The sequence below is a fragment of the Danio aesculapii genome, chromosome 15, assembly GCF_903798145.1.
Source record: "Danio aesculapii chromosome 15, fDanAes4.1, whole genome shotgun sequence".
In the NCBI taxonomy this organism is placed as follows: Eukaryota; Metazoa; Chordata; class Actinopteri; order Cypriniformes; family Danionidae; genus Danio; species Danio aesculapii.
Genome location: NC_079449.1, coordinates 23,586,985 through 23,609,671, shown reverse-complemented (window position 1 = coordinate 23,609,671; position 22,687 = coordinate 23,586,985). Strand labels below are relative to the sequence as shown.

At 36.7% G+C, this 22,687-nt stretch overlaps 1 protein-coding gene across 1 annotated transcript in view; it reads right to left on the bottom strand.

The window, feature by feature from the left end:
- Positions 1 to 3,979: 3,979 nt before the first annotated feature.
- The window catches only part of exo5 (exonuclease 5), a 43,808-nt gene continuing 25,100 nt past the window's right edge, over positions 3,980 to 22,687 (bottom strand). The window contains exon 6 of the mRNA XM_056474427.1: positions 3,980 to 4,065. Coding sequence (XP_056330402.1) covers positions 3,997 to 4,065 — 69 coding nt within the window. The 3' untranslated portion in view covers positions 3,980 to 3,996. The remainder of the gene's footprint in view (positions 4,066 to 22,687) is intronic.

Here is a 22,687-nt window from a genome sequence, read left to right as displayed (position 1 = left end):
ATCGGGTACTGTACCAAAGAGGGGTGAAATTACGGGAGTTTTCGGGAGAAATAACAAAATGGGATGGTTGCGGGAGATTGGTCTGATATATGGGAAAAACGGGAGTGGTGGCAGGTATGCGTACCAGTTGATAACGATTTGATCAGCTGTAGTCAGACTGTTATAATCTTCTAAGCCTAAGGGCTTATTATTGTGGTCATGTCGCCATCTTGTGGATAGAAAACGTCAACCGTCTTTGGTCTACTCCAGTATGGCAGGCTAATGGCCCACCGACGAGCTGTCTCTCAGAAATTTGTAAATATTTTAAAATAGCCACTATCCTTATAAATAACTGCATAGTTGCAATTTGAACAACTACATTCTCAACTAAAAAGCCTCAAAAGTACATTATGTTGTCTAACAGCAGCAATATTTGACAACTGTAGAGTGTCCTCTGCTTGTTGCTGAAAGAGGCCTTTTGTGCCGTACTGGCAAAATATCGCACAGCTATCAGCCAATCAGATTCAAGAACCCAGACAGAACTGTTGTATAAATGTCAATACATCAGACCTGTATTAGGGTTTGGTTTTAGACATGTTCTTTAAAGCCCCATTCATACCTCCAGTGATGTGTTTTTCACATGTTTGAATGTTTGAATTAACAGACATTATTTTAGAGATTGTGAGAAATATTATGGCAAAAACTGTTTTTAAGAGAACTGCAAAACTAAATTAGGATCCATTAAATTAGGACCAGTGTGGGCACTTTTTAAAATACTATTCAGACAGCTGCATTGAAGGCAAGATTGTTGTAATGTTGTGCTTGTGCATTAGTTTACTCATTAATGCAGTTGCATAATCCCATGTGCAGATACAGTGCAGATAATTTCTCCCTGTTGATAGACGTGCACAGAATCTAATGACCATCTTTCGCTTGTGTACATCCTGCCTGAGGTTCAGTGAACAACATTCAAAGCAATGCGGATATAGTTGCTTTTGTATGGTACAAAAAAGTTCCTATTTGAGGGTGACTTTACTACTGTAGCAGAGGAACTGCAGCAGCTGGTGTAAGGTACTGTGGTTCACGTCTCCGTGGCAACCAGAGGCATTTAGCAACAGTAAAGCAGAGCGGATGTTTTCACAGCCTGCCATTAATGGGGGATTTGAACAGTCACAAATGTCATGGAGTCTGGGGTCACACTCACTGTAATGTGACTGACTAGCAATCAATGAAGTACATAATACATATTGAGTTCAATAGAGATGTAGAGTTGTAGTGTAAGATTCAAATTGAGCAGAAGTACATAAGTGCCTTGCAACAAGTGTCCCTTAAGTAAGGCAAGCAGGCCACTTATCTAGAACTATACTCATTATTCAAGCGAATGTCTTTGAACTGTAAGGGGACATTTAATGCTAGCTACAGTTGAAGTCAGAATTATTAAAAAAAAATTTTGAATTTTTTTTTTCTTTTTTAAATATTTCCTAAATGATGTTTAACAGAGCAGGGAAATTTTCACAGTATGTCTGATAATATTTTTTCTTCTAGAAAAAGTCTTGTTTTATTTTGGCTAGAATAAAATCAGTTTAAAAATTTTTAAAAATAATTTTAAGGTCAAAAGTCTACAAAACAAACCATCGTTATACAATAACTTGCCTAATTACCCTATCCTGCCTAGTTAACCTAGTTAAGCCTTTAAATGCCACTTAAAGCTGTATAGAAGTGTCTTGAAAAATATCTAGTCAAATATTATTTACTGTCATCATGAAAAAGATAAAAGAGATAAGTTATTAGAAATGAGTTATTAAAATTATTATGTTTAGAAATATGTTGAAAAAAATCTTCTCTCCGTTAAACAGAAATTGGGGAAAAAATAAACAGGGGGGCTAATAACTCTGACTTTAACTGTAGGCTATCACATTATTAAAACCTCAGTGTGTTGTTTTTATGGAAATGTAATGAGAAGATTTTAAGATCTCATGTTCTACAGCTAGGATTTTGCCATATAAATTTAGTTCAATGAAATTGTACATTTTATTAAATATAATGTAATGATGTAGTATTTAATAAATATTTAATGTAATAAGTGTATATAATAATACAACTTATTGAAATAATTTTAACAGTTATGAAGAAAAATGAGATCTAGTGGCAGATCTCCGGTCCTGAGATGGTCTGGCCGATATAAAGCTTCTCTTGGTAGGGAGCTGTTGGCGGAGCTGCAGCTGACCGCCTGGAGCTCAGAGTCGAAATTTTTAAAGACGCACTGTCCTTATACATAAACTGCAGATTTGACTTAAGCATAACTATATTCTCGCTTGAAATCTCTTAAAACTTGATTTTGTGGCATAATTGATTTTTCAAATTTAGCGAATTTAACAGTCCTCATCATTTTCCTGTGCAGCACATGCGAGTTACTATGGTTACTACAAATGTTTGGAGAAGCATTTATTTGAACTGTGATCAAAACTGATTGAAACTACCTGTGCACACCCTCCAGCCAATCAGAATCAAGAGATTCAACAGACCATGGAATAAATATTTAGTATATTATGTACATATCTAAAATATAGTATGTCTCATATCGGTTATACAGTTAAAGTTCTTGATAATATTCATTCATTTTCCTTTGGCTTAGTCTCTTGTTTATAAGGGGTTACCACAGTGGAATGAACCTCCAACTATTCCAGCATATGTTTTATGCAGTGGATGCCCTTCCAGTCGCAACCCAGTACTGGGAAAAACCCTATACTCTCGCATTCTCACACACAAACATACACAACAGCCAATTTTGTTTACCCAATTCACCTACAGCGCATATGTTTGAACTGTGGGGGAAAACCGGAGCACCCGGAAGAAACCCACACAAACACTGGGAGAACAACAAACTTCACACAGAAATGCCAACTGGTCAGCCGTGATTCGAACCAGCGACCTTCTTGCTGTGAGGTGAAGGTTTATTGATAATAATTACCAATAAATACAATTTAATATAATTACCTATCATTTAATTTACATATCCCATAATTAGCAACAATCAATGATATTTTTGTTATCTATATCAGGGGTTACCAAACTTTTCAGCTCGTAACCCCTAAAATAACAATGGCCGTGACTCGCGACCTCCAAATTCCTCTGAGATGGTAAAAAATAAACAAACGTTGTGCACACAACAATAGCCCTATATAAACACGAGCATTTTAAAAACACAAAAAAGTGCAACAGTCTAACAATCATATCATTTTATAGTTGTTTAATTTTTTATTAACCTTATCTAAAGAGACTGGTGGACACATTGTTTTCAGCACAAGTCTATTCTTGGTTTAATTTTGGAGACCGACACTCAGAGATCATCCTCATTGTTCAGTTGTGGCCTGTATTTATTTTTAATGTATTTAATTGCAATAAAGGTGTCAGTAAGTTTAACCTGGTGCTATAAAACAATCTGCTGCAGCTGATGCCATTGGTTTGTTGCTAATCTAACGTAAACAAACCAATCCTATGAAAAAAAATCATTTAAAAGCTGGTGGCTTTTTATTTGCATGTTGTTGTTTTTTACTATTATAAACTACTATTTTTATCTTCTGTGGGTTGTGGTTAAAATATGGTATTCTAATAGTTTAATAAAATTTATTTGACTTTTGGAAAACCCCCTGTCATATTTTGGCCACCACTTTTGGAACCACTGATCTACAGTATATCACTGCATCTATACACTTTGAAATGATTCACATTTAAATGACATTTCTGCATTGGAAATAACATCAAATTAAATCCTCAAAATAAAATAGCCTGATTTTAAATACTTTAACAATGTATTTTCACAGCTAATTAAAAATGTGTCATTTCAGCAGCTCGTCTTGCATGAAATGGGTTTCATGTTTTTTGAGCAAGTGTGAAAATGTGTTATTTAGATAATATGGGAGCACTGTGCGACTGATGACACACACTTCTCCCCATGAGGAAAAGATTAATACACACCAGAGTGATGAATGCGTTTGCGAGCAGAAACACCACAGCTCAAGACTCATTAGAGCCGCTCTCCTCCAGAGACCAAACACCCCTCACTGGGACTATACAACCACAAGCCTGCAAGAGAAGAAGATGAAAAAGAAACCAAAGCAAAACCAAAACCTAACAATCATCCGTCACAGAACGAAATCCAGTTTGTTTTGAGTTGCTATGGTCAACTCTCAAAACAACAACTCAACACAAACTGCAACATGCCTATTTCCTGTCAGTGGTCTTTGTGTGCTGTGAGGTAAGCAATAGTGAATGAAGAAGCTGAAAATGTTATTGTTGTTGTATGATTCAAGACAAGTGAACTAAAAGATATAAAGGAAGATAAAAGGAAGGAGAGACATAAAAACCCAAGTTAACTGGAAGGGGAAAGAAAGAATGTAGCTAAAGGCCCAATCCTAATTCTACCCTTCCAGCCCTCCTTAGCCTTGTCCCAGTTCTCTTTAGCTTAAAAGCGTATAGAGCTAAGGCAAAGGCAATCAAAGCCAGTTCCTGGAGGGCCGCAGTTCTGCACAGTTTAGTTCCAACCTTGCTTCAAGACACTTACCTGTAGGTTTCAAACAAGCCTGAAGGACTACAATTAGTTTGATCAGGTGTGGTAATTAGGGTTGAAACTAAACTGTGCAGCGCTAGGCGGCCATCCAGGAACTGGCTTTGACATCTGACACCTGTGGGCTAAGAGGAAGGGCTATAGCCCTTGAAACAGAGATTTTCCAGGACACACTATAGAAACCAAGGGGTTCAAAAACTTCCCGCAATACACCAGCTAAACGGCGACATTGCTGCATACGTGAGTCAGGAGATGCACAAATAATCTTTTGGCATTATCAATAATTTTTACAACAAACAAGCATGTTTTAATACAGTTATAACAACATTTGTGTCCAAAGACATGTGGTATTGGTGAATTGGGTAAGCTAATTGTCCGTTGTGTATGTGTGTGAATGAGTGTGTATGGATGTTACCCAGTGATGGGTTGCAGCTGCAAGGGCATCCACTGCGTAAAACATATGCTGGATAAATTGGCGATTCATTCCGCTGTGGCGACCCCAGATTAATAAAGGGACTAAGCCGAAAAGAAAATGAATGAATGAATAAATAACTTAGATACGAGACAGCTTAACATGCTACAATTTAAGAAAACACATGCAATTACGAAAAACACAAGCAAATTAAGAAAAATCCTGTAAACCCTCACAACGCATATACATTTTTAAAAAAGATGCTACATTTTATCACAACGCAAACAAATTAATGAAACAAGTTGCATTTTCTCACAACACAGAACGGTACACAACGGAAATTTTTCAAGGAGACCCAAAAACATGATGGACACCGCTATGTCGTGCCTACTGCTCAGTGAAGTTGAAGGTGATCTTTGAAAGACGAGTTTTTTGGTTGTTTATTTTAATATCCCGATTCCCTTGTTTTTAGTATTTTATTAACCTAAATAACCAACACAATCCCACAGCAGTTCGTAACTTTTTGATTTAGTGGCTAATTCGTACGAATTCGTACAATCTAATTTGTACAATTTAGTATGATTTGCTCATCCCCCAATGACGGTTGGGTTTAGGGGTGGGGTTAGGTGCCACGCCTCCTTTTTAAAATCGTACAATTTTGTACGACTGAACTCATACGAATTCGTCCGAATTAGCCACTAAACTGACAAAACGTAATATACTTATGTTTTCTCGTGAGATCAGGCTGAAATAACCATTAATAGCCGTCACATTTTAGGGTCTCCTTGAAACATTTCCATTGTGTTGTGAAAAACTGTAGCATGTTTTCGTAAAATGTTTATGTTATGAGACAATGCAGTGCATTTTATTCATTTGTTTGCATTGTGAGAAAATGCAGCATGTTTTTTAAAAAAAGTGTTTGTCTTGTGAGGATTTACAGCGCGTGTGCTGTCAAACTGATGAAGATCTTTTCTCAATTTGCTGGCGTTTTTTGTAATTGCACATGTTTTCTTAAATTGCATTAAGTTCTCTCAGCTACGTTAAGTTCTCTAGGCTACCGGACTTAAATTTAAATTAATATTTGCTATTTGCTGTGATAACAGGACTGAATGACAGCATCCAGAAGAGAGAAAAACGTCAAATGAATTGTCCCACCCACAGACGCTACATTAGAATTAGATCGCATCAGCGAAAATGTGTGTTTTTTTTTTTTTTTGCAATTGTTGCAAATATGATATAATACAATGTATAGCTTTATAAACATACATACATTTTTTAAGATTAAATGCTGAATTAAATGCTTTAAATTTTAGGATTAAAATGCGATTAAAATTCTGAAAACTGTTAAATGCACCATCGGCGTCTTGTAAAAAGGGTCCATTAATTGCATCACATTTAATCACTGTGCAACACTTTGGGCTGTACAAACAAATCACTTGTGTTATCATTCCATGTCTAGTAAGGAAACAGTTCATATTTTATACATATACAAACATATTTCAAAAAAGTTGACCAAAAAAGCGGTTTTGTTGTATATACTGTACGTAAACAGAAGCACAGCAGATGATCTAAAGATTCTTTAAACTTGAAATTTGTCAACAATTACTCAGCCAGACCACTCTCTGCCAAATTTCTAGGCCTGCTGTCATCCTAAAGTACATGTTCCAGCAAACTATCCGTTCCCTGCAGGGTTGTCGAGGATTGTATTTCACCAAAGCAAAATCCTAAAATGCTGCTCTGAAGGTTGTTTGTCTCAATGAAGCACACAAGAGAGTCACAGCATAATTAAAACTCACTGCGAAACCAAAAACAAATGTTCAATTCTCACTTTCATCCTCCTGTAAAGACATCTCTTTGTAAATGCATTGTGGGATACCTAAGATCAACCCTACAGTCATTCCTAAAAGCAGAAAAGATGAAAACACTGCAGCGAGAGGAAATTAAAGCTGACTTAACACAAGAGGATTTGAACCCGAGGCTCATCACGTGTCTGTTTTCACAGCCTCTGAGTGTGTTTTGGAAACTTTTGTGGGTCTCAGAAATTCTGTTGTGTCAAGAGATCTTTTTCCTCTGTGTGGAAACTGGAACAAATGTGTCTGTGCTTCAGCATCAGTTATAAAATGTGTGCAGACTGATAAAGGGAGCTGAAATGAGCTGTGACTGATTGTGTGTGCATGTGTGCTCAACTCCACAACCTCAAATAAATACTGCCGTCTAGCAGGCTTATGGAAACTCTGCTCTTTAAACAAGATCTCTTTCATCATGACCTGCACATTCAGAGTTTATCAGAGTGGGTTTGGGTATGCGAGGTTTATAGGGGAAGATCAAAGTTGAAATATTGTTTAAGGAAATAATGTTTAGAAAGTTGAGTCTTTTTGTTTATAATACATGGTTTACAGCATGTATGCTGAATGCTGGTACTAAATTATTTCACCAAAATTTGGACATTTTATTTTAAAAATACATATATTTTAAATATCAAAGTAGACACTTTAAGTATAATTTTATATACTTTTCATGTACAGTTCCCCAATTTCTGTTTAATGAGAAGATTTTTCAACACATTTCTAAATATAATAGTTTTAATAACTCATTTCTAATTACTGATTTCTTTTATGTTTGCCACAGTGTCAGTAACAGTGGTGTAGTCCTTGCTATACGCACGTAACTCAGTATGCCTACTTTTTTCCACGAGCTGTTTGGGTATTATGACTTCTGAGGATCATACTCTCGGTATACTCACTTGTTTTGGTGATTAGACTTCCCTAATTTTTGTACATTGAGTATTTCAGTTTTTCAAAGATCACAACAAATCAGCTGAATGATGTCTTGCTGAAACATTCAAGTAAAATTGTAAAACAGCATGGGCGTCGCTTTAGCACTCCTATTTCCATTCAGCCCCCCCTAACACGTTGATATAAAAACGGCGGCAGAATCCCGCTTGAACAGTCAGCAAACCACAGCTGTGCAGTGTGTGTGTGTGTGTATATATATATATATATATATATAATATATATATATATATAAAAATAAAACATCAAGATACATTGATTTCGTCGTTTCTTTGCCTACTTTTAAAATTGGATTGGGTGGATAATAGTACATCACCTATTTTTTTAGGACTACACCACTGGTCAGTACATAATATTTTACTAGATATTTTTCAAGAGTATTCAGTTTAAAGTGCGTTTTAAAGGCTTTACTAGGTTACTTAGGTTAGTTAGGGAAGTCATTACTTAATCTAAATCAAATTTCTTCATTAAGTTAAAAATATTTGTTTTGTAAGTAAAACTTTGCAAGTTTACCCAAAAAAGCTTCTGCCAACTTTTTACTTTAAGTTGAGTCAGTCTCTGACCTTCTCACTTGAAACAATAAAGGCTGCAATATTTGCAACCCTAACAACAACAAAAATAATAATAATAACACCAATAATAACATTAATGTCATTATTATTAACAACAACAAAATACTACTGCAATAATGCTAGCGCAATTTGAAATTATTATTTATTTGTAATTTATATTTTTTTGCGGCACAGTGGCACAGTGGGTAACACAATCGCCTCAAAGCAAGAAGGTTGCTGGTTCGAGCCTCGGCTGGGTCAGTTGGCGTTTCTGTGCAGAGTTTGTATTTAACTGCTATGTATATATAAACAGACAAAAACAAGTTAAGTCAAAAAACAAGAACTCAGGTATCATGAAGGGCATCAAAAAAAGCAAAAACAAAGCGGTGATCAAAGTACAAAAAAGTAACCAAACAATCATCAAAACATAACGAGAAAAACTATGAACAGGATATGTAGATGACACTCACTGAAACCATACAGGTACCGACAAACAAAAACTCAACATTGACTGGTGTGTGTGCAATGTGTATAAATAGTCCAAACAATTCATGATGACGGTATTCAGCTGTGTGTGAATAATGGTGAATGGTGACCGGTGTGTGCAACAGCATGCTGGGACATGTAGTTCCTGAATGACGTGAGTGTAGTATGCCAGTGATCTTCCAGGAACAGATCGCTGGTTATGTGACACCCAAATGATAAATCAAACGATCACATAATAAATCAAAAAGCATTCTCGAATGAGAAATCAGATGTATTTGATATTTAATTTTCATGAACAACTCAGTAAAAACTTGTAATAATTAAATGACAAATCAAATGCAGTCACACTAGAGTTTGTGCGTGTGAAATTCTGTTGTACAGCACTGCGAAAAGGGGTGGAATTAAACAAGATGATTAGACATTTTAAAAAGCGAGTAATTGGTCCATGTTTTAAATTCCTGTCCAGAGAGGTCATGTTTTGATCCTCGATTGGTCTCACGCAATCATGTGATGCGATTTCGCAGGTCAGAGTTCACCAAGCTTGAACTTTCCAATGCAGCAAACTGCGAAACTTGCCGCACGACCTTGCGTTTCCAGTCTGACGCATTCGTTTGCCTATGTATGGAAGTCTATGGGGAGAAAAGTGCAGTGTGACCGCAGCTTAATTCAAATGGAGGAAACAGTTTCTAATTACAAGCACAGCTGGAAGCTCATTATGGACTGATTACTAGAACAATAAAGACACCTCATTCACACAGACTCTTTGCTGAGTCTTGTTTTTCCCTGTGAAGCATTACAAAGTATTTTCCCTGTTTGTCCTGCCATGTTTTATCCTTGTCTTGTTTATTGTTATTGTTGTTTTTAATAAATGTTTTGTTAACATATGTCTCTGTTTTATTTTTAATTTTCTAATTGAACTGTTTTTTGTTCTGATTAGTTTTTTTCTTAGTACCAATTTCCAAGAGTTTTTTTCGTTCGCTCAACTTCAGACATTTTAGGTCAGCGCAGCTGATGTTTTCCAAAAGTTGAGTGCACTGAGAAAATGAATAATCTTATGTTAACCCAACTAAATGTTTTTTGCATTAGTGACAAATAATTTTAGGTCAGTGCAGCTGATGTTTTTAAAAGTTGAGTGAACAAGAAAAAAGAAATAAGGATCATGTTTTTTTTGTTGTACTGGCTTAAAATATTTACAGTGTATAAAATAATAGTGAATTTAATTTAATGATCTGTTATTAAAGACCCTAAAGATTTTCAGTGAATAAAAACAAAGTTCAACTTGGACTGTGTGCAAGCCATATAGATCATTTTAATAATACTTGTATGAAAATAGTATGAAAATGGCAACCTTGGACAATCATTTGTTACCATTCTCAAATGCATATGCAGGATCAAAAACCTTGATGTGAGCTAAACTGGATAAGCACATGCTACTGGGTCAGCTGTTCTCAGCCACAAAAAAAAAACACTCCTTCTCTGCTGCTCTCTCTCTCTCTCTCTCTCTCTCTCTCTCTCTCTCTCTCTCTCTCTCTCTCTGCTTGATAGGGAATTATTACAGTGGTGAAAATATCACAGGCACTCTCAGACTTGAATCTATCAAAGCCAAAAGAATGAAAGCATGGAAGCTTTGGCTTATGGGGAGGATGATTCAGTATCCTATGCTGCCGTGGCTGTGACAGAATGAATAACACATCCTCTCCTCATTATTTCCACAACACAATGACCCAGATCAAATCACAACCACAAACAACAGAAAAACCTAGTCCTATATACTTTGCATTTGTTTATCTCACTCATCCGGACGTGTCAGTGAACATGTGAGCTGTCGGTTCTCCTCTGACAAATAAATGATTTCTCTGCGCAGACAAGGATTTGCGTATACGTCCGGCCTTGAGCCTCAGTGACACACAAATGAAAGACATTTTTTTTAAAGAATAAAAGGCTTTCATGGGTGGTTTTCGGATTGACGTAAATCTGCATGTGCTTCCCACATCATTTCTTCACCGCTGAATTTATCCTGTGCTGTCAAGAAGTGATTACTTTGTTTTCTCGATTATTTTTGTGGGATTTGACTTTTGTACATGTTGTGCTGCATGACTTTCCCGTGTAACTGAGACTGATCTGGGATCCCTGTCCCGAGAGTCATATGATGCCCTATCTGATGACAAGCCAAAAGAAACACAGTCGCTCACGGTAAGGCTTTCCCTCTCTGTTGAACCCTTGTAAAACTTACACAAGTCGAACATTAAAAGAGTCCAGTGAATACTGTCAGGGTTGGCTTAGTTGTCTATTTGCTTCGATTTCATTGCAGTTTAGCCCCAGCATCCTTATTTGACTGATTCACAAGCTCAAGATTTGATTCGTATTCCATTTTTGACTCCATTCACATTAGTAAATTTAAAGAATTCACACTTAGCTGATGATTCATCATAAAGCGTTTGGCATAGAGAGAGCCCTGCACCTCACAAGATTCTTAAGCCCTGAGCTCCCTCCCATTTTCAGGGCGAGAGGGGAGTTAGAGCTCTGGTAGAGCTCGAGAACTCCCCTGCTGTTTGCAGCTAATGAACAATTAGGGATTGCTATGAACAGATAACTACTGACTGGGAGCATGTCTTTGGATTAGTCAATTAACTTAGGTCGCATGTTTTTGGATGGTAGGAGGAAACCGGGGGACCTGGGGGAAACCTACATGAGCACGGGGACTCGGAGGGAACATGTAAAATTTGCACAGAAACGTTGACTGGCTTAGTAAGGACTAGAACCAGGAACGTTCTTGCTGTAAGGCAATGGACTTGAATTTGATTAGAAACACAAATATGGGCTAAAAGTGTTAAACTAAGAACAGGAGGGACACATGAGACCAATAGTTAAGTACAGTGGGTTAGTTAAAAAAATATATATATATTATATATATTAAAAATTATATATAGATATATAGAAGTATGTCTTCTAATAGAAAACATTTATGTAACATTTCTCACATACAAGCTTATACCTGTGTGGCCCGGAGAGGTAAATTGCAACCCATCAAGATAAAATTCAAATTCTTTTTTATGGTTTCCCATATTTTCTGACCTCAGTTAGATGACATATGTAAATTGTAGAGATGCACCATTTGACTGGTCAGACATGTGTTTCTGAACTTGCACATTAATTTTATTGCAATCATTTTATACTAAAAAATATAACTGAAGCAGCCAGTAATGCTGAAACTGGAAAACTATAAACACAACAGATAACGCACTATAATGGAGAAGAAACTACAGAAAAACACAAGATAATAGGCATTAACTTATTTGTCCAAAATCAACAAGCATTTCCTGCGTTTATTTCATACCTCCAGGATTCCATGATGTTTTCAACATTAAATAAAATGACTATATGGATCAGATGAAGTTTAAAATCTTTCAACAAAAATTACAAGTTATGTATCCAATATCCAATATCTGTATCCAAAGCATAAATTTAGAGTGACTAGACAAATATCTTTGCCATCACAGAAATTCATTGCTTTTAAATAATATATTAAAATAAAAAAGTTATTTAAATTGCAATAATATTTCGCAATTCTACTGCAAGATTTAAAATAAGTCTCTAGACTCATGTCTCTGGAGTTGTTATGTTAATTTTCAGCTCAAAACGCTTTAAATTCAAATGAGACTATGCTTCCTCCCCTTTTATCAAGAATGCTGAGCTACAATCGCCTATGCATCAGCATGGTGGCAGATTCAAAACAGGACTAATTTTATCTCTGTACAAAATGGAAATGTCAAAAGAAGTGCCTCAAAAGAAGGCAGTCTATGGAGACTCCAGTGTTCATGTGTGCATCCTAAATTTTCACATTTATAATCCCTCTTAGTTGCTGACATAATCATCAGCAGTATACAGTGTGATAACTCTAATGGTGGATAGCTGCTTCTCACTCAGGGCTGTCTATGCTAATGAGGAAGAGATCGTCACTAATGGGCGGGGCTTTCCCCCTCTGATGACATGTACTAGTAAGGATGTCAATCAAAGTGTTTCTGCAGACTGTTTTTATCAAGTGTGATTATAAAAAAATTTATTATTTAATTTTTAGCATTAGAAGCTGGCTATATTCACACACTGTTGCCACACAGCTGTGCTTAAACCTCTAATAAAAGTGATTTTTGCACAATAGGTCCCCTTTAACCCCTTTTTTAAATCAAAATGCCCCTAAAATATGGTGTGTAAGATACTTCTTCACAAAGCATTAAAATACACTTGCCAACCTAAAACCTTTTAATGCTTTAATGTCCACATATATTACTCAAAAATGCTATGAATTACACCAATCCTTACTTTAAAAAAAAATAAAAAGCTTAGTTTAGCATAATCTTCTTCCAAAGTTCAATCTTTTCCCAGTGTTGTAGAAGGAAACTACTCCACTTAAGCTAAAGGTTATGGGGCCTTCTAGAAAGCCAATCTTCCATTCATCTCCATGGCCTTTTGCACAGAGAAAATGACATCACTTTAAAGTCTCCCTCCTCATCTGATGGTGAGGAGGCTCTCTAAAAATATCCCCCGTGAACACATCCCTAGTGTAAACACCACTATTTTACATGGTGTACAGTACACGTAGTAGCCCACTTTTAAGATTTTCAGTTCAGTACATCACGCTCTCATTGTAACTCTCACCTCAATGGCACAATACCCTTTGTCCACTTAATCTGCTCATCTGTCTGAAAATGAGATGGTAAGCCTCTGCTTTTCATTTTGTAGGCCTCACACGTAAAACTAGATCCTTCAGTAATACATGATAGGAAACTTCTATATTTAAAACAGGATCCAAATATGACATCATAGGTGTCAAAGCACTCTCGCCAGGCTTCTAATAGGTTTTCCATTCATTCCGCCAATCAGCTCGCAGATAGTAACAGGTGAATTGTGTTAGGACTCATTAGCACAGAACAACATCTGCTTTTCTACAGCATCCTCTATTAACCTTTTTCAGCGCACAATTTCAATTATGGGTTGTGCTTGAAACTTGAATAATTTTTTTTAATAATGCTTCAAATAATGAGGTCACTATAAATGAAATTATAAAGTTAAGCTATACATAATAAAAAAAAAACACATGAAAAGTGAAAACTGAGGCTTTGTGATTATTTTCTAATTTTTCTTCTGATTATTCACTGCAGAACAGTTATATTTAACATATAATATTGCAGCAGAAACACTTGTTTGAATTTTTGGGGGTTATTTATGATCTGCTGGAAGTAATTTGTTCATTCTGATAAGTTGTGTTTATATTAAATGGACTATGAATAAAATAATGACACTTCATCATACCCAGTAAAAAACATATTAATATTAATATTGGATTGTGATTAAAGTCACTGTAAACCTGAAGTTTCCATGACTTTCAGTATGTTAAAGGACTTTCAACTGAACCTGAATATTGAGTAGGCTTTCTTTTTGTACATCCTTCCCTGAGAGAGACATGGTTAAGGACAGTCTGAAGCTGTCAAAATGACCTCTGTGACCACGCCCATTCACTGCACATTTCCTAGGTTGTTATTCAAAGGATTTGTGACATCACTAACTTGGATTTATTTTTTTGTAGTCCCAAAACTTCATTTGCTGTAGGCTTTTCTAAGCTAACTAAAAGCCAATGTCTCGCTTTTCATTAAACTTTGAACTTTCAGAGATGTTGTTTATGTTCACACATCTACATTACACATCGACTAAAGTTTAAAATATTATATTGTAGTGGACCTCTTTAAGAATATTGTCTGAAGCCATCAAAGTGGCCTCAACAGAGAAGGATCACCATTCCAAATGAGGAAGCAAATGGTCGGACTTTGATTAAAGATTACCAAAACAAACTTTTTTTTTCACCTAAAGAATAACACTAGCAAAATAAAAATTGTAAATGTAGCTTTCATACAGACTTTAAAGCTGCAGCAAATATCTGATACTGCCATATCTGGGAATAAAAACCAACCATTTAGTGATGGACAGAAGCCGAAACATGCTACTTTACATGTGCTTCCGCAGAGAAAAACAAGTCTGTTTTTTGTTTTGTTTTTGTTTTAATCACAACTGAAAAGAACATTATGTGTAATTAGTGATACAGGACCCTTCTGCCAGACAGATGATAACTCGATAGCTTGTTTTGTTCCACTCAGGGGGCTCTATGTGGCAGGAGGACAGCACATTCGATCACGGCAGTAATTGCATGAGCACTGCTGGCAGTAACTCATGCTGTCATAATGGAAAGCAAGCGGCACCTAATGCACTATAAACCACATATAGGAGCATGTTATAGCCCATTCCCAGCAATCTCTGCTGAGATCTTCAGGCTTACATGAATGAACAAGGCACACCAACAACCAACACGACAGCAGGCAGATTCACAAATGTTTCAATGAAATTCATTAGCGTTCTGGGAAACACTGGCAACTGAAACACAAAAACCATTTCGATAGGTGCATTTCCATTAGCCTTTAAATTGTGCAAACAGAAATGGCAAAATTGGAACCCACTAAAGTTTGAATAATTAATGTTTTTGTGGCTTTAAATGTGTTTCTTTATATGGAAATATGAAGCAATTCTAAACTTTTCACTTTTTCTCAAGCTGAGTTCAACCTTAGTATGAAGACAGCTCATTAAAATAAGGCAATGAACATCAATATAAGAACTCACGATATCACTGTCATGTGCAGCCAAAGGCAGGAAAGCGCAGGGTGAGTCTACTGGTCGGTGTATTTTATCATAAAACAAACAATACAACAAAGGCAAACCAAAATTAAGAACACAATGAAGCAGAATAACAAAACAGAAACATAGACAATGCCAAACGTGAATAACCTCAGGGCTTAAAGAAGCAGCTCAGCCAAAAAATGTTACTTTACTCAGCCTCAGGTCATCCATGATGTAGGTTATGTAGGTTTTTTCTTTTGTGAGAGTGGAGCAAAAGTCCTTTTAAGGCCATAGATATTTACATTTGATGTTTGCCTACCCTGTTGTTGTCTATTGGAAGGAATGCGTCAATAGAGCCGCCATTTTAGTACAGGGTGGCGCTCCTTTGAAATGAATGTGGGACCAAGGTGCAGTCAAAGAGCATAGAATCACCACGAGGCGACACGCTGTTGTTGTTTGAGAAACAGCCACTAGATGTCGCTAGTGTCATGCGGCGGCCATTTTGTAATGAAAATTCCAATAGAACAACAGCATAATATAAGTCTGTTAAATAAACTATTAAAAGTGCTGATGATTGTCATAGTAAGTGTTGTATTGTCGTCTTTTAGATTGTATCTCAGCTTTAATGTGCTTTTAAAATAAATAAATAAAAAAAGCAGCTGCTTGCCTTCGTGACAGCAATGAGATCCAATTTCCGGCCGATCGCTTTCACTCCAAAACGGCGGAATCACAGGGCTGTTGCTCGGCGCTGCTGTTGCAATGGAATGTTCTATTGAGTGTCGCCTCTTGGTCATTCTAAGCTCTTTGGAGCAGTGGAGGACTGGCCATCCAGAGCCAGAGATATATATCCATATACCGATAATCTGAAGTTTTCCCGGTGGTCAAATTAAACCCTCGTTCATTTAGCCGACAATAATACAAGTGGCACAGCAGCGTCTTGTTTTCATATTTCATTTACATGGTTTGCTTATTTTATTCAACAAAACTAGCATAAGCCTAGAATTTAGTGCGAGTTGGTGCTACTTTGCCTTATTGTAAATGTAGTAAGAGACTGTATTATCATCAATAACGTTACTTGTTAAGCACAAAAGTTCATACCAAAATCGTAAAAAACGAAAGCTTACCTATGAAATGTTCTGCTTTCGTGCTTTGTTTTCTTTGTTTGCTCGTTACTACACCCATACACAGCGCTAAAGTCTAGCATCTTCACATCTGGCACACTGTCTTGACTAGTGCGGTTGAATGACATTTATCCTGGGAGCACTGTATAAATGTGGCGGCGCTATTGATGCAATTGCGCCTCCCCTGCGATATCTAGTGTATACATCTATGCTAAGTCATTTATACTTTAATTTCACTCTTCGGCCATCTTTGAAATGCCTTTCGGGCAGTATGATTAGGCATTCTGTCTGAATGGGGAAACATCAAATTGACCCTTTGCTAAGCCCCGCCCTCCTTAGTTACTGTTGCTACGCCTGTCAAGCTTTCGTGCCTGGCTCATCTATTACAATATGTATTCACCGGTGTCAGACATTGCCAGGGATATAATTAGTCATTTTTGGTGAACAGGTGAGATATCCGAGAAAGCCAGACAAAAAAGGACTGTAGTATGCATTACAGAGGTATATTCACGACATAATACGCAACCGTTTACAAAATAATATAATCAAAATTGAAGCTAGGTTAGCCTAGCCGCCTCATATGCTGACCATTCAATAGCTTAGTTCATACACAGCAGGAGAGGTGAAATTTAAAAATAATCTAATAATAACTAATTAAACCATGATTTCCCTATTTTTTGCCAAAAGGCCTGATAGATTAATTGTTGTGCAATTAAAAATGGTGGTTCGAGTTTGCATGTTTTCCCTGCGTTCGCGTGGGTTTCCTCCGAGTGCTCTGGTTTCCACCACAGTCCAAAGACATGTGGTACAGGTGAATTGGGTAGGCTAAATTGTCCATAGTCTAAGAGTGTGGGTGAGTGTGTGGATGTTTCCCAGAGATGGGTTGCGGCTGGAAGGGCATCCGCTGCGTAAAACATGCTGGATAAGTTGGCAGTTCATTCCACCATGGCGACTCCGGATTAATAAAGGGACTAAGCCGAAAAGAAAATGAATGATTGAAATATAGCGTTACTAATCAATGAGGAAACATGCAAGAACAGTGCTTCTGCATAATTCATTCATAGACACAAAAGGCCAGAAAGGGGAAGTTGATGCATTTGTGCCAAATATTAGCATCATTGACCCATAACAATCTACAATGACTATAACTGTCAGTATGTTTGTGTGCTTTTTATACAGTTTCTATTCTAATTTGCAGTTAAGTGGAAAAAATAAATCTGTTGAAATGCAAATTAAACAATAAATTGCAGTAGCGAACTTCGTCACCAATGTTTAAATCTGTAGAAGACGTATGAAAACATGGATGTAACATGAATTGTAGCTCTGACATGGCCATGAGGGATTTAAATGACTGAAAAACAGCTGCAGGTGAAGTATATTGATCGCAAGTGCTCAGATTGTGATTCACATCTCAGTTTTGTCCTGTTGATATGCAATTTCAAATATTCGTAGCGTGAAACAGATAGAGATATGATTGCTATTAGTATGACTACTATTGCGTAGGCTTAAACAAAGCAGTGCTCATAATATCGAGTGAAAAAAGAAAAAGACAGCTGGGAAACATAACCTGCTTTGTATTATTGTAGAAAACACAATTTAGATCTTTTAAGAGGTGTGTGAGTTATTGCCGTCTATCACTGAATGTGTCAGGAATATCGAAAACAAAACAAACTTAATTCCGCTCTTTTAGCGCCCTTCAGCTTGATCCACGCTGGCATTTCTCCCCTTGGGTTTTAGGTTTTGAAGAGGAAAAAAAATTCCACCACCCCGTCCAAACTTCTAGGATACCGGTGTCAGATTTCTATATGCACAACGCTTTGGCTTGTTTCCCTCGCTCGAAAGCTTGACAGGCCTCCTGCACGTAGCTACGGTTGCTAAGCCACGATTGGTGTGTGGTGGTTTTCGGGTGTGGCTTAGTGAAGAGTCAATTCTCCAAAACTGCTTGCCAAGCTTATGATTACATTACATATTAGAAATCACCAATAAAATTAAACAACAACTGTGTCCTTAGTTTAATTTCTAAACACCCAAATCACATAAAATCTGCAGAAACTCTCGTCTGGTCGGAGCCCCTCCCCTGGAGTGCTGTCAGTCTATAGCGATCGATGATTGGCTACTGTACTAGAAGGCGGGCTTTATTCACCAAATAGCAATAACTGATTAGCTCATGTACTAGTAAGCGGGGCTTTATTCCCCATATTGACTGTAACACTTTTCCCCATTCAAAAAGATACGAGTGACGTATCTTGTGTATTCTATAGAAGAATTACCAACCTAAGTCAAATATGACGTCACACAATCTTCAATTTTACTTCAAAAAAAGACTGGTTGCAATAGCAAACATGGTGTGTTGTGCGGTGGGATGCCAAATTTGAGGTCCAAAAATAGAAAATTTAAATTTTACCGTACACCACACTGCTTTTAATGCCAACCGCAGACGTCTTTGGCTAACAGCCATCCTAAGATCTGAATGGAGTGAGGACCTTACTAAAAATGCTCTACTCTGCAGTTCTCCTCATTTTATATCAGGTAAGTTCACGTTATGCTGAATCATACACATCACTCGTTTTTGATTCTAGCAATGTATGATTTCAGCAAAAACAGCTAAATATGGTTAATTAAACTGCGGACACTGAATGCTTAGAATGAAATGTAAAAATGTAAGTTCACATACCCTGCCATACAGGTGCAGTTCACTGTCAGAATGTAGTTGTTTTGCTTGTTGAGGATTACCCAGGCCTTGTACAGTTCCGTCTTCTTTCCTTGTCTTTGGCTAGGCAGAACCTCGGTTTTTAGCACTAAAACGTTTTGTATCTGGTTATCATGGAACATTATTTCTTGCACATGACCACACAGACCAAAATTGTTGCCATCCAAAGACTTGTAGGCCTTGCTTGGCCATTTCATCTTATCCAATATCTATTGGCAGGGTGCTATAGCAAATGGACCTGTCAGACGAGCGCCGCTCACTTTAACGTTAATTTTGCCAAATAACTGTGCTTATTACTGGGTGGCAAGCTGTTATAATATGCTGAAAGCATCATGTAAATAATACATGCAATATGTAATCAATATACCTTATCTCTAATCCAACAGCAAACTCTGTACTGCATCAGATGTCATTCCCTCGCTGTAAATGCTAGTGCTCCTTTTTTTTCTGCAGCCTCGCTGCGTGCGCGTTCTGAATGTTTACAAATCGATAATTCATCTTTGGAAGAGCACTGAAGAGGGTTTTTAGAAGAAAATGTCGTCCTTGGTGATTCATAAAATAAAGTCTACTCTACAAATTTGAAATCGGAAAAGGAGTTTCATTTAAAAATGCCAATGGAGTTTCATTTTATATAAATACTGCCACAAGAGTGTTAATGTAATATATCCTGACACTTTGAGTGCCAAAAATAAAATGTTTAAGGGGTAAATTAATAGTTCACCCAATTTTCATCAGGAACCATCTATTTAACTCTAAAATAAGGAGGAAGATGACCTGCATAATACCAGCCTGATCTCATGAGTATACTTAACCATTATACATTTGGTTTGTTTAGTGGTTTATTTGTACAAATTCAAACTAATTAGAGTTCAGTCGTACGAAAATGCTTTAAAAGAAGGAGTGGCACCAAACACTGCCCATAAACATAACCGTCATTTGCTGATGAGCAAATTGAACTAAATTTTCAGAATGAAATTGTATGATTTCATACAAATTAGCCACTAAATCAAAAAGTTACAAATTGCCGTGAGATACCGATGATAATGAATATAAATGTAAATTTGGCAAATGTAAATTTAGTTCAGTGAAATTAAAAAGATGAAAACTAAACATGGTGTATTATATGTTATATTATATTACATCTATAGTAATTGGAAAATTAAAAAAAATTGTCCACTCAAAAAATATTTCTGTCATGATTTACTCCCTCATAATTACCCTCATAATGTTTCAAACAAAGACTGTATCCGAAATCTCCTACTCATACTCTCATTTACTATTCCGTACAGTAGTCCAATAATATATAGTGCACTTAAAGTAGTAAATCTGTGCATTGAGTGCACAGGAAGTTCTTGGTCAGGCCCTGTGATAGTTATTTGAGTGAGTGAGTTGTCTATTAGTAAAGAAACAAAGGATTTTGATTTTGGTCATATGCATGCAGTACATTCACAAACATTCATTTAAAATAAATATTAATTTATATCCACTTGTTAAGTGTGACGTCACGCGAAGCAGAATCCAGGTCCAAGCGTTACATCATACTATATGGGGAGACTCATCAAAAGGTAATAATAAACATTTACAAAGCGATGTAATACTTTAGAAAATCACGATTGCAATATATATATCCATGCCCAATATCCTATTGCCAGAAAGTGTTTTATTTTTTATAAATTGTTAAGATTTTGGTATTTGTGATGCAGCAAGTCCAGAGAATGATATGTAAAGTGGTCATAAACGAATATTTTCTTTTATACTCAAATCAGTAGTGGTTTGGACCCGATTTCATACTGTCCGTCATGACTTAACAAGCGGATAGAAACTTACAGTAATTGGATTCCACTGTAAATGCTCTCTTGTGGTTAGATGCGGAAATTCATTCGGCGCACAAACTCTCACTGAGCATTATGGGTATTCTCTAGCTGTTGAGTGTACATGGGTTGTGCACTTATTATTGCGGGTCCATTGTGGAATTGATTGAGTGCACTACAGAATGTCCATTTTGGTTTTGTACACAACTATGGCTGCTTCCTCAATTATTGCATTATTTAAAGAGTATAGAGGCGATTTCGGATACAGCCAAATACAAGACATATAAGATGATTAAGGATGTTACACTTGTTTTTATTTTCATACAAATAAATAAATCTTGATTAGGAACAGTATGACAAAACAAATTATGAAATGGTCCAAATGTTCTTAATCAAGAAATGTATGTTTTTTTTCTTTCAAGCCTTCTAGTCTCACAAGAGCTGACAAAGTTGCTATTGATGTAAAATCTTCCCTTGTGCTTATATTCAAATTTTATCTCAGCTATACAATGCGAATTTACGCACATTCAAATTCTGCATGTTTATGCTGTCAGCTACAAGCAGAGTGAAACATGCTAACCATACTCTTTTGTGTTCCATTGAAACTAAATTAAACAGATCAATGAGGGTAATATGAGGACATATTTGCACAATTTGTTCATCTGCATTAAATCTGCCTGCCTTTTCTGTCTGATTTGCTAAAATTGCTCCCTGCGTGAATCATCAAATGTCCTTTGCCTTTCCAGAGCGACCAGACTCACTACATGAGACAGCTAAAAATAGCAAATGAATTCATATAATCTCATCTTGCATGAATAAGCAAAATGTGTGTGTTGTGTGTGACTGAGATTGACCTAAGGCTAAACTGCCCTTGCTGCAGTACTAAAATGTCACCATTTTAAAAATGTATTACAATAATGAAGACAAATAATGATCAGAGTGGCTGTTCATGAACTGACTCTTCTTTAAAGGGACTTTATTTGGAAATAGGCTCATTTTACAACTCCCCTAGAGTTAAACAGTTGAGTTTTATCATTTCCCAGTGGATTTCTGGGTCTGGAGGGAAAAATTTTAGCTTAGCTTAACAAAAATGCTAAATGAAATTACACAGGCCTTGAAAATAGTCCCCAGCTAAGTAATATCATTAATGTCATAATATCAGTGATAATATCATTGCGCCTGCCGCAGCAATGGTAAGGGGCAAAATAACTTGATTATTATGCCGCAATGAATATACACTCACTGTCCAACTGCTCATTAATTTCTAATCAGCCAATCACATGGCAACAACTCAATACATTTAGGCATGTAGACATGGTCACGACGATGTGCTGCAGTTCAAAACGAGCATCAGAATGGGGAAGAAAGGTGATTTAAGTGACTCGGACCATGGCATGGTTGTTGGTGCCAGACGGGCTGGTCTGAGTATTTCAAAAACTGCTGATCCACTGGCATTTTCATGCACACCCATCTCTGTGGTTTACAGAGAATGGTCCAAAAAAGAGACAACATCCAGTGAGTGGCAGTTCTGTGGATGCAAATGCCATGTTGATGCCAGATGTCAGAGGAGAATGGCCAGACTGGTTTGAGCTGAT